This window comes from Panthera tigris, chromosome B4 (assembly GCF_018350195.1).
Source record: "Panthera tigris isolate Pti1 chromosome B4, P.tigris_Pti1_mat1.1, whole genome shotgun sequence".
NCBI lineage: Eukaryota > Metazoa > Chordata > Mammalia > Carnivora > Felidae > Panthera > Panthera tigris.
In genome coordinates this window covers 51,172,702-51,186,724 of record NC_056666.1, presented here as the reverse complement: position 1 = coordinate 51,186,724, position 14,023 = coordinate 51,172,702, and the positions used below count along the sequence as shown (strand labels likewise).

The window sequence follows — 14,023 nt, the reverse complement described above, 5'->3', positions numbered from 1 at the left end:
TACTGCCAAAATTTCCTTCTTAGCCTAAAAGTCAAGACCTGGGAGATTAAAACATACGAAGATTGTTTGGATATACTTTGTAACAGAAATCTTCAATATTTGATTTTAATACTATTTTATGAAAAATTGCTTCAGTACTTGATTCAAACATCATTTATCTCCTTCTTTTAAATGAAATAACATTACATAAACTCTTTAATAATTATTTTATATATTATGACTCATGGGCTAAAAGTTTTCTTTTCAGGTAGGTACAAAAGTTTATTAAGCAAGAGGAAAAAGTCCACCAATAGCCTTCTCAATTTTTTCAAAAGGCTGTCCTCTCACATTATTTTAACATGCTTACTTTTGTTATTCAGCATAATTTTAGTGTCACCTGAGAAATAGCATAATCTATATTTTGTGCTTTTCTATTTTGTGTTTATTTTTAAAATGTCTGTTGCTGGTTCAAGTAGTTGTTAGAATATGGTACTTACTTGTGTGCAGTTATTTATAACATTATAGACATGTAGAAATGCTGGACACTTCATTTATTGTATACACAAATTTTATCTTCCTTATCATATTGAAAACCTTAAGGCTGACTGGGTCTTATATATAAATGCATCCTCACAGTTTCTGGTATGTAGTAAGTACTCATGACCTCATGGATTCATGATTTGGAGCCAGTTAGAACCCAAGAGAATATTAGAATGATATGACCTGGATTTTTACATGTAAATGGAGTCGAGGTCACAGAGTTAGTCTTTGTAGAGTTTCCTCTGTGGTATGAACACAGATTATGAACCATTAGCCATCTCATAATTGCAATATGGCCTAATAGAATTGGGAGTTAGAATGCAAATCTACCAATATGAATCACTGGCTATTATTGAAATAGCCAACTTGAAAATTCTAGACATGGGCAAAATTTATATATCTAGTTTACACAAAGAAACCAAAGTGTCCTTATGCATGAAAGACTATATGTTTATAATACTTTTTTAAATATCGATTTTTTAAGACAGAGTAAGGTACATATGTTGAAAGTTACAACAAGGATCCAATCAAGTCTTCATTGCAACAAGGTCAACATTTATTCAATACTACCCAATAGAACTTTTCTGCAATAATGGAAACGTTTTATATCTGTGTTGTCCCATATGGTATCACTAAGCCACATGTGGCTATTGAGCACTTGACATGTGGCTAGTGAGATTGAGGAGATGAATTTTAAAGTTTAGTCAATACTAATTAATTTAAATTTAAATAACCACATATGAGTAGGGGATATTATATTGGACAGTACTCTTTTGGATTAATAAAGATCTAGCATAATAAATTAATTGAACTCTACTATATGACAGGTACTATGCTGAGTGCTTTATATTAATGATCTAATGAGGTTATTATGAAATATAAATCAATTAGTACACATAAAGCACTTAGTATAATGGTCATGGAAAACATTCACTATTAGGTCATTTATTCATCAATCCTGCAAGGTAGACTCTATTATCTTCATTTAATAGATGAGGAAACATAATCTTATTGGAGTTAAGTAACAGCACCTAGTAGAATTATTGTCATCTGAAGGTTGTAAACCAGCTATTTGGGATTATTGTATTGACTCCAAACACCATATTGATTTACCAAAGGTGTGTTTCTCTCCTACATTTTGCTGTAGTTACTAGTATATATGTGTGTGCCCAAAGGAATCACCTCCTCCTTCTCCCAGAAATAGTTCTGTCAGATTCCTTTCCTCTCTCCCTGTATATATAGTGTCCATCTCTTTAACATTGGACAGCGAAATGAAACTTAAATTTTACACTTAAGTCAACAGAGAGCATACAGGAGCATGACTCAGTAGACCCAATGTACACCACTAAGTGTACTATTCTGTGGTTGAGTTGCTAGCAAGTTGTCTTATATTCTTGACCCCTAATTTCTTAATCTGAAAAATAGGCAAATGATCAAAGGCAGAGATTGGGAGGGATGCCAGGAAAAATCCTTGCTTGGTCTACATCATTGGGTTGTTATAATGTGTAAATGAGATAGTACTTTTTAAAGTACTTTTGAAAAATCCTAAAGCATAATAACAAGTGATATAATACTCTAACTACTGTCCTTAATCTTTAATCAAAATATACTGAGATAACCCATGAATACATCAATATTATTGTGAATAGAAATGTTTGAGACAATAACTGTGAATTAATGTAATGAATTATTAAGAAATGTGTTTATAAGCTGTACAGTGGTAATTTTAGTTTGCTCATTCCTTTCTCGTTTGAATAGCTCTTTGGGGAAATCCAAGCCATTAGCAAAAATAGACTACTGGAAGAGAGATATATATGAAGCTTATTATTTTTGTTGTTTCCTCAAGGGACTTACCATTTCTAGCAGGTTCAAGAGCAGTCGACTGTGCCTTCTGACAATATTATAAGCTCGACAGCAAAGCTCCACAAAATCTTGGAAATGCTGTGGGTTTTTCCCACCTTCTGTAATAAAGTACTCCATCTCTGAAGTAAAAATAAAAGGTGCTCGGTCCCTACAAACAAAAACAAATAGCAACCATAAGCAGGAAGAGAAGTGGTGTGTAGAGTTCAATTAGGCATTTACAACAACTTATTTTCATTTGATTTTTTTTTTTTTTGTATTTTCTATCTATTCTAAGGAATGGGACTATCTCCTTTATGGAGTAGCTGAAGAAACTTGCTAATTATGGGCTTTGAATAGCCTACCTGGGCTGCAACAGAGAAGGAAGAACATCGATCTATATATCAAATATTTAATTCCAAGTTATATTTGATGGAAATATTATCCATTAAAAATTATTGTAAGACCAATTAATAATGAAAGTGATTTTACAGAAAATATATTCCTAAATTAAAAATAAATAAGACAGATCATGTATTTGACTTCATGGTTTTGTTATTTAAGTTTTCTCTTTTCTTTTCTTTTCTTCTTTTCTTTTCTTTTTTCTTTTTTTCCTTAGAAGATATTGACTATTTAAGGGAAAAATTTTCAGGTAATGACAAATTCTTCCAGAAGGCAATCTGAGGAAAAAAAAATGTTACCAATTCACTGTTGTATGCTTAGTAAGGGAAAAACGAGTCAGCTGTATTTTATTTCACACTAGGTCAAATAAAAATACGGATCAGAAAGCAGGAAATATGTGCAAACCATGTTGATATGTATATAATACCACCCCCTGTAGTTCTCAAGGTTGAAAAACAGGAAAACAGAAGACCAGAAAGATGATCCTGTTTTCTCTATTTTTGCCATTTTTCTCATTTTATTTGAGACATAAAGAGACCTAACATGAAAGGATTGGAAACACTTTTCTGTGATGTGAAGAACAACGATGAGACAAAGAATTTTGATACTGATTTGGCCTACGGTCCTCTAGAAACATTTGAGATAGGAGTACAGTTTTGATTAAAACATTGTTTTTAAAGTAAAGACATTTTTATTTTATTTATTTAAAAAAATTTTTTTAACGTTTATTTATTTTTGAGACAGAGAGAGACAGAGCATGAACGGGGAGGATCAGAGAGAGAGAGACACAGAATCTGAAACAGGCTCCAGTCTCTGAGCTGTAAGCACAGAGCCCGTTGCGGGGCTCGAACTCACAGACCGCGAGATCATGACCTGAGCCGAAGTTGGCCGCTTAACCGACTGCGCCACCCAGGCGCCCCAGTAAAGACATTTTTAAATAAATTCAAATAAAACATATTTTAAGATTTCAGCCTGGCAACCTAGATATAATTAAGGTTAGTCTAAGCAATAACTGAAAAAATCAAGGACTATTGAGAAAGCTTCTTTTTTTAAAATAAAGAATGATTATGTTTTTTATTGTTGCTATGCTTAGCATTTGAATAAATATATAACAGAGTGGAAAATTTTGCTAATCTGATTTAGGCCTCTCAGAAGTGTGGCTATTTAAATCAGAAAGCTATAACCTAGGCATTTTGTAGGTGACGTGGAGAAGCAGAATCTAATCATAGGCAAAGTATTTTAAAGAAAATAATCTACCTCTATTTGGCTATAGTTATTTTATTTTATTTTGTTATTTATTTTATTATTTATTTATTTATTTATTTATGATCCATACTACCACTGAATATCTGACTGAGAGGCTGGTGTAACAGTATCTCTACTTAACTTTATGTTCATTCATTCATTCATTCATTCAACAAAATTTATCAAGCACCTAGATACTGAGGAATGTGTCTTAAGAATCAAGTCCAAATTTAAAAATTTCTGCTTAAAATCCTTTTATTTTTGGCTGTCATTGACTTATCCGATGTATATGCTATAAGTATACTTTACAGCTCTTTATTTTAGTCAAGCTGGAAGCAGAGCTATTGAAAACAGGAGTTATACCATGGGTTCTAATCCTGGACCTGTTATATCTCAATTTCCTCATCTCTGAGATGCGTAGATAATACTGAGCTCTTAGAATTACTGTGAAGATTAACTGAAAACGTGTACACACTGCCTGATACACAGAGAGTTCTACATGCTTATGAATTGCTATGGTTAGAGGCTCTATGCAGAGGAAACAGATTGCAGGTTTTCAATCATATTCTAGCATTTACTAGTTCTGTGGCCCTGAGCAAGTTATTTGTCCTTTCCATGCCTTAATTTCCTCCTCTGTAAAGCAGAGACAAGGGCACTTGACTCCTGTGACTTTTGAGAGGATTAAATGGGTTACAGCATGTAAAAGTTTTAGGACACAGTCTGGCACATAGTAAGCACTGAACAAATGTTAAATACTATTGTTAGTCCTCAAACTAATAACAAATGTGTTCTCAGAGCTAAATCTTGTCATAATTAAATCTCTCTTTCTCTTCAAAAATGCCATCAGTATAGGGCATCTGGGTGGGTCAGTTAGTTGAGCTTCCAACTCTTGATTTTGGCTCAGGTCATGATACCAGGGTCATTGTATGGAGCCCCACATCAGGCTCCATGATAACTGTAGAGCCTGCTTGAGATTCTTTTCTTCTCTCTCTCTCTCTGTCTCTCTCTCCTCTGCCCCTCTCCCCCACTCATGCTCTGTCTTTTAAATTAAAAAAAAATGCTACCAGTAAAATTCCAGGCTTCCTTCAAGGTTTAATTTACTACCAGATCCTCCATGTAACCTTTTTGCATAAGCCCTTAAGTGGACCTTTGAATTTGGTAGCACTTTTTATTTTTATTTATTTATTTATTTATTTATTTATTTAATGTATGAAATTTACTGTCAAATTGGTTTCCATACAACACCCAGTGCTCATCCCAAAAGGTGCCCTCCTCAATACCCATCACCCACCCTCCCCTCCCTCCCACCCCCCATCAACCCTCAGTTTGTTCTCAGTTTTTAACAGTCTCTTATGCTTTGGCTCTCTCCCACTCTAACCTCTTTTTTTTTTTTTTCCTTCCCCTCCCCCATGGGTTTCTGTTACGTTTCTCAGGATCCACATAAGAGTGAAACCATATGGTATCTGTCTTTCTCTGTATGGCTTATTTCACTTAGCATCACACTCTCCAGTTCCATCCACGTTGCTACAAAAGGCCATATTTCATTTTTTCTCATTGCCACGTAGTATTCCATTGTGTATATAAACCACAATTTCTTTATCCATTCATCAGTTGATGGACATTTAGGCTCTTTCCATAATTTGGCTATTGTTGAGAGTGCTGTGGTAGCACTTTTTATATGTCGCTCACACATGTAGTCATCACTATCGTTAAAATTTTAGTAGCATCTTAGCAATATCCCAGACTTCCATAATCAGAAAAAAAAATTTTATATATAAAAATTTTCCAAATTTTTCATACTCTCTATACTATATTTACTATATTGAATGGAACTCTTGAAATAACTTCAAGAGAGTCAATTTTACAGCTTCCTGAAATTTTCTTTTCTAATGTTGTAGATATGCTCTCTTCTTCCATATGCTTGACCAAATGGATTTCCCTTGGAAAGTTGTTGTAATTATGCTCAAGTTCATGTGATGACACATTTCCTCCTTCCATGGTAACCACCATTATGAGTCAGATGAAGAAACACCATAGCAGAAAATCAAATACACAAAAGAAGCATATCTAGGTTAGAGAAAATATAAACTAATAATAATATTGAAGGACCCAATTTTAGCTGTGTTTAAATATTATCATAATCTAAATTTTCCATGGGCCCCCAAAATAAAATGTTACATTTTTTCTATATGATTTGCATGAGTCACTGCTGAGCAATTTTTAAAATAATGTAGACTAACATTTTTTTGTAAATGGAAAGAAGTTGAACATGTGAAACAGAATCCTATCACATCCCTATAAGCTGTAAAAATCGTAGCTGGGATGTGCTTTATCAATTCCCTCAAATGTGAACCTAATCCCAGGTCACAGAATTAATGTATTGGAGCCTATGTCTGAAGTTTAAGTGATACTTATAAATTTGAGATATAAATTGGTTATGGCATGAGAGAAGGTTGAAAACTATTTGATCTCCTAGAGTCCATACTGATATTACATTCTGAATCATATGCTGAAAATCTGTCACTTGTAGCTGGACAAATTTACCAAGAAATTTTTTGGTTTCTATTTCCCTAATAGTGGTTTTACCATTGTTTGCCTAAATCCTATCTGTTCTTGCTTCTGTACCTTTTACTTGTATTTTTTCCTGCTTCTGGCCATGTTTCTCTCTCTCTCTGTGTTGCACCTGATGCTCTATTTTTTTTTTCTAATAATTCTTCTCTAATTTACCGATCCCTCACTGGTTTCTCTCTTACTTTGCCTTTTCTTTTAACTTGGCTCTACAGCTAATATATTTCATTCTTTTTAGTCTCTAGTAGTCTTATGATTTTTTCTCCCAAATAATCTGTGTGATTATCAAGAGGAGAGGCATTATTTTATCTTTCCTTTCTATATTCTTAATGTCTCAAACAATATTTTGATGATATTCTGCAATGGATGCAACAGTAAATATACTTAGTTCACACAGTTAAAAACTTGTGATAATTTAACATTTATGTGGGAAGGCTGTATGAACAATCTTATTGGTTACAATTCTGTCATTTTGTTGTCCAAGTTAATCTTTTTATTAACTTCTAATCAGTCCTTCTCTGAAAGTATTATTCTGTAAAACTGCAAGAATATTTTATACATTTCCCAATATACGTGAGAAGTGAGTAGTGCTTTACAAATGTATATAGACTTGAGAATTTTAAGGATATTTTTATTATGAACAAATACTAATTATTAAGGAGATAAATTATTTCCCATATCAATGGTTAATAATTTGCTGTTTATAATTACTTATGCACAGACTTCCCCCTTAATCATTCTGTAGATGTGATCTCCTTGTATAAAGTCACTAGAATACTAAGATCATCATCATTAACACTTACACATTTTTATTTTACTGAGGGTACATAAGCTTTTAGGATATGTCTCTCCACTGGGTAACTAGGGAGGCATGCACCCAAACAAAATGTTAGAGTACTATAGTTATTTATCAACAAATATTTATTGAGCATCTATAATAGATGTGTATAAGGCTTATAGGTGATGTTACCTATTTTAAAAATCAATATCCTAGAAGCAATACAAATGTATTAATAATAATGATAGTGTTTTGAAAAGGTCCCTCCAGCTGTAATATGGAGAAGAATTTGGGAGAGGGAGAGTATGTGAGTAGATCAGACAAGAGATTTTGCAGAAGATTTTGGTTAGATGTGAGTAGCTCAGATTAGGTTTGTGGCTTGCAAATACAGAGAAGTGGGAAGACAAAAAATATTTTGAATCAAAAATCAAGAGGACTTCATATGGTTCAAAATGAGAAGAGTGTTAGGAACAGATTTAAATTTTTGGCTTGTGTATCAGGAAAACTAAAGTGCGACATTCCGAGTGGGTTCAGTTTTGAACAAGCTATGTTTGAGGTGCCTTTGAGATATACAGGAGTAGATGACATTGAGGTAGTGTGATACTTATTTCCAGACCATAGAGAAAAGATCTAGGTTGGAGGTAAAATTTCGTGTGTCAGATTTCCACTTCGACTGCATCAGGACCTCAGGACTCAAGAAACAACATGGTGGGGAATTCTCTGGAGGTTTTTTTTTTTTTCCCACATATATTCCAAACATAGACCTCAAGAAGCTGGCAATCGTGAAATGCCAGTGGGTGCAGACAAAAAAATTGCCAAGAAAAGCCTGCTCTTTCTAGCCAAGGGCCCAGGAAAGGGATAGCTGAACAAGGCAGAAAATTAAGTTTAGACAGTAACCACGCTACTCCAACCAAATACTGCAGAAAAGAAAAAAAAAAAAAAATGACTCCACTCCCCAATGACACCAGTGAAGTCTTCAAAGAGAGCCTAAAATTCCATTCTCACCAAGCTGTAATGAGGGACATCAATTGTTGTCTCTGTGATATCGACACCATTGAATAAGAAATTGGTATTGGCGGAAGGGAAGACACATAGATTATTTGAGTAGGATACATAACAGAAAGAAACTTACACAAATATGCCCAACTGATTTTTGATGAAGGTTCAAAAGCAATCCAACAGAGAAAAGATACAGGTTTTTGATCCCATGATACTGCAGTGAGTGGACATTCATAAGCAAAAATAGAAACGTAGACCTAAACCTCATTCCTAATATAAAAGTTAACTTTAAATGGATTACAGACTTAAATATAAAATGCAAAACTACAAAACTTTTGGAAAAAGACATAGAAGAAAATCTTTGAGACCTAGTACTATGCAGAGAGGTTTTTAAGAAAATAAAAAGACAATTTATAGACTGGGAGACAATATTTGCAAACCACATAGCCAGCAGTAGACTTGTATCTGTAATCTACACAGATCTGTAAAAGAAAAACAATACAATTAGAAAATGGGCAAAAGACAGACAATAGAAGATGATATGCAGATGGTAAATTAGCACATGAAGGAAAGTTCAACATCATTAGATATTAGGTGAATGCAAATTAAAACCACAATGAAATATCACTGCATACCTATCAGAATGGCTAAAATAAAAAGTTAATGACAATTAACTTGCCAAATGCTGGCAAGGAAATGGAGAAACTGGATCACTCATACATTGATGGTGGAGATGGAAAATGGTACAGCTACTCTGGAAGACCACTTGGCAGTTTCTTAAACAACAAGAACAACATCATGCAACTACCATACAACCCAGCAATTATACTTTTGAAAATTTGTCTCAGAGAAATGGATATCTATATTCACACAGAAACCTGTACACAACTGTGAAGAGCAACTTTACTTGTAATACGTAGAAATTGGACATAATCCAGATGTCCTTCAGTGGGTGAATAATTAAACAAACTGTAGTTTATCCATACTATGGACTATTATTTGTCAATAATAAGAACAAATTATTGATATACAGAACAGCTTGGGTGACTCTCCAGTGAAAAAAGCCAACCCCAAAAAGGTACAGACTGTATGATTACATTTATATAATGTTCTTGAAATGACAAAATGATAGAAATGGAGAATAAAATTAATGGAGGGAGACAAGGGTGAGAGGAAAGTGGATATGACCATAAAAGGGCAACAAAGGATACTAGATGTCTTGAAACTCTTTTTCATCTGAACTATATCAATATCAACATCCTGGTTATGATATTGTACTATGATTTTATAAGTTGTTACTGTTGGGGAAACTGGCAAAGGGTACATGGGATTTCTTTGTATTATTTCTTACAACTGCATGTGAATCTACAATTATCTCAAAGTAAAATGTTTAATTGCAATTTGTATGAGTCATCTGGCTATTGATATTGATTGGTAGGAGCCTTGGGTGTGGCTGATACCAGTTTGGTGGAGACTGTAGAGGGAGAATAGAAGAGGGAAAAGAATGAGTTTTGTGGAATTCAACATTTAGTGGCATGGTAAAAGAAAACCTCTTGCACTGGATACTGAGAGGGGAAGAAAAACCAGACAGTGAGGATCCATTCCAGAGGGTAAGCTGAAAGTTATTTTGAGGAAGGAGAAGTCAACACCATTGAAATTTGCTGATCAATCAGGTAAAATGAGGAATAAATACTGTTCAATTAAACACTATACAGGTCATTGTGAGTCTTATGTAATAAAGAAGAAAGTCAGTTTGAAGTGGTTATGGAATGAAAGGTATGGAAAAGATGTCAAGAATTTAGACAACTCCTTCAGGAAGTTTGTGATGAGCAAAGTGGCATGGAAACTGGGCATTTGAGGCAAGGTCACTTAAACTTTGAAGAGACAAGGATATTCAAAAGGATTATTTAAGAGGGAGAGGATAAATATGTAAGACAAAATGAATTATTGATAGCATAATGTTTGTTAGAAGGTGGGAGGGAAATGGCTGCAAAGCACAGATGGAGGGATTGGCTTTAGAAGGGAAACAAATCTACTATAACAAGAAGGAAGAAGTTTATGCAACTGAGATGTAATTAGGTTTGTTAGTTTTGAATTGAGTTGAAAAGCAGTCTCTGTTACTGTTTCTATTGTCTCAATAAAATAGGAGTTCTGGCCCTCTATCTAAAGTAGGGAGTAGGGAATAAGGGTTAGGAGAGATCTGAGGTTTATTCTGCAAGAATAAAGTACAAATCAATGTGGAGCAGGAAATAGTTATATGGCTACAGAGTGTTGTTGGATTTCTGGGGTGTGAGGACAGCGTATTTGAAAATGAAGACAACCGGGGAAGGAGGTTGAGCTCCTGAGGTTGACTCACTAGGTTGAGCATCTGGCTCTTGGTTTCAGCTCAGGCCACGATCTCATGGTTTATGAGTTCAAACCCCTCATCAGTCTCTGTGCTGATGGTATGGAGCCTGCTTGGAATTCTCTCTCTCTCTCTCTCTCTCTCTCTCTCTCTGTTCCTCTCCCCACTCATGCTCTTCCTCTTTTTCTCTCTCAAAAGAGATAAAAACTTAAAAAAATTATTTTGAAAATGGAGACGTTTGCCCTATAGTGTTGATGGTTTCTTACAGCGCTTGACTACCGTGGTGTAGCACAGAGAAAGATGAGTGGGTTATGGCACATGTTTATCATCTGCTTTCACACTTTTATTCACAATACTCTACTTTTAAATACAGGCTTTTTGCTCCTTTTTCGCCACTAATTTAAGTCTTACCCTTTCTTCAAAGTCCTGCTCATATTACACTTCCTCTTGAAATCTTCCCAATATCACTAGCCCTCACAATGGAGACTGATCTATTCTGAAATATATTTTTAAGGAAATGAACCACGCATCCTAATTGTAACGGATGCATTCTGAAATAGCTGAAGTCTTATATCCTTAAAATGAGTGGCCATTTATTGTTTTATTTCTTAAATGTGTACGTACTTTAAAAAGAATGATGTTTGATTTTAAAGTATTAAACACATAAGCTATTTAAGGACACAGTAATTCACAGGAGCAACTTCCTCAAATGTGAATTATATACTCTAGATACTACCACTGGGCTTCATCCCAGCTGTTCAGGGTGGTCTTTGGCCATCCTAAGTTCCATAAAACAGTTCCTGGTGGGCTCTGAAATTAGAGTCACATTCCATAAACTTTAGACTTCTCTTACCTATTCCTATTAGATAGTTTTTTTAAATGTAAGAGAAAAAAATTTTAAACGTAAGAAAAAGGAAAGAGAATTAACAATTGTGCCTGCCTTTTTACCCATAAGAGAGCACATTGCCCATAGATGGGAGAGTGGTGCTGCTACTTTAACACTTGGTTTTAGTTTGCGAGTGCCTCTCACAGTGCATTCATCTTGCAGTATATTTGATTGAAATTGTTAAAGATATGGATTTAATATATATCATGGTCATAAATGCACGATAACTCTGTCATCTGTTACTAACTAAAGAAGCAGCCACCTGTCCCAATGCTGGACAGAAAACACAGCATGCTGGGATTATTGAGAAATGGGATTATCAGTTGCCTACGTGGCATTTTCCCAAAGCTCCTACCACCTACTGTCTATGATTTTGGACAAGGTATAACAACTAAGACTTCTCTCTGTCTTAGTTCTTGACTTGTAAATTAGAGAAAATAACAGCAACTACTTCAAAGAGTTCCTGTGAGGATTAATTAGCTAATGCATGCCAAGTATTTATGAGGCTTTCAAGGGTAATTTTGACTATTTCCTTTAGAATCTGATTCCCCATACCAGATGATGCAGCATCACACTAAGGGTGCTTACTTTATGCCACTTCCAGTGATGATCCACAGCAATTTGAGAAGACGTATCTGTTTCAGTATTGGTAATATTGGATATGGAGAGTGAAATGGAAAGATAGAGAACTTTATGAAGGATTCATGACAGTAGAATCTGTCTGCTGGGCTCCGTGAACATATATATTTCTTCTTTTGTCATATAGTTCATCTAGTATTTACTTGAACAACTGATAAAGTCAATAAATGGACATTTATAAATTTCAGTCCCATACTTTAGATTCCATTGTTTGAATATGTATTTGTACCCTGAATTGAAATGTGGGACTCAATAATGAGGTACATTTTATTATTGTTATTATTATTACTACTACTACTATGTTCATGATTTTCAGGTGGTTTTATCCCACACTAAAATATATTGTTTCAGAGATTTAAAAAGTTGCAGACTCCCATCATAGTGAATGGTGTCATTAGTACACAAATAAATGCAGAGTACACTGGGGAATGTTTAAGCCTACCCTTTCCTTGATATCACAAATGACCTACATTTCCGAGAACACATTTTGCTGTCCGACAGAAAGAACACAAGTCTCTTGTCTAATATTATGAGTTAATTGAGAAGGCCAATTTGGAATCCCCACTGGATAGGATAGAACCTTGTATAATTAGACAACACAGGAAATCTCCTATGTGAAATACAGAGGAAACATAAGGGTGTATATACTATTACAAAATGAACATTTAACGCCCTTGAGATCTCCAAGCTCTCAGCAATTATTAACTGAAGGGACTCTCGCCAATAATCTGTTCAGTGTAAAATATGGGGTTTTTTTTCCTCCTTGTCTAGCCTCTTGTAGATGCACTGTAGGGCCATAGTCAGATTCTGAGAAGTTCCTGATCTTAATTAAACTGCTTAGTAACTTTAGATACTGACTCTGGAGTTCCTGTCAGGCTCAGATACATTATCTCTTATTTGAAAAGGGTAGTTAACATCCACCTCTTTAAAATGAGCAGTTCTAATTTCTTAAATCTGATATTTTGGGTGGGAGTTTATAGTAGGTCAGGATTTTGTGAGGAGAAGAAGAGACTGGTCAGCGTCTCTAAAATATAATATTCCCTCCCTTGAGTTTGAGTTCAAGAATAAGTGTACCGTTAGGCTTTGCATGGAATTCCAGTGTATTCTTGGAACAGAAGTTAGTCTACATATGAGGAAAAGTTGACCATTGCGATAATGCTTGGTTGAAACTGGATTGTGGAATCACATTTTAAATAGGCTTAGGTTAGAAAATCAAGTTGGATGTAAAAAAAAGAATAGTCCAAGTTACCTCTGGAAACATTTAAATCACCCATTAAGTTACCATATGCATGATCAAAACTTAGGAATCATGCTTGAAATAGATATTTTATCTCTAAGTTTAACACCATGCATGAGTTAAATTCTGCCAAAGGAGGAGGTACTGTTTCTTCAGTTGGACATCAGGTGAAGTTCTTTTAATAGGCTCATGTTTAGTTTGTAATCTTTATTTTTTTAAAAAAATGTTTATTTATTTTGACACACACACACACACAGAATGAGCAGGGGAAGGGCAGAGGGAGAGAGAGAATCCCAAGCAGGTTCCACACTGTCAGCTCAGAGCCCAATGTGGGCCTTAATGTCACAAGTTGTGAGATCATGACCTGAGCCAAAATCAAGAGCCAGATGTCCAACCAACTAAACCACCCAGTGCCCCTGTAGCCTTTCTTTAAAAACTAGATTCATACTTAGTACTACAAGATGCTTCTATTGACAGGCATGTTTAACTTAGACCTACTGAGGAGAGCATACATGTCTTCTGCATGCTTTGTTCACAGACCCACTGAATGCCAGAAGGCAGAATCCT

The 14,023-nt window shown here is 34.8% G+C and overlaps 1 protein-coding gene across 7 annotated transcripts in view; it reads right to left on the bottom strand.

The window, feature by feature from the left end:
* The window catches only part of PIK3C2G (phosphatidylinositol-4-phosphate 3-kinase catalytic subunit type 2 gamma), a 352,007-nt gene that overhangs the window by 90,995 nt on the left and 246,989 nt on the right, over positions 1-14,023 (bottom strand). For all 7 annotated transcript variants that reach the window (XM_042991840.1, XM_042991839.1, XM_007072860.3 and 4 more), the window contains one exon: positions 2,374-2,530. In XM_042991840.1, coding sequence (XP_042847774.1) covers positions 2,374-2,530 — 157 coding nt within the window. The remainder of the gene's footprint in view (positions 1-2,373; positions 2,531-14,023) is intronic.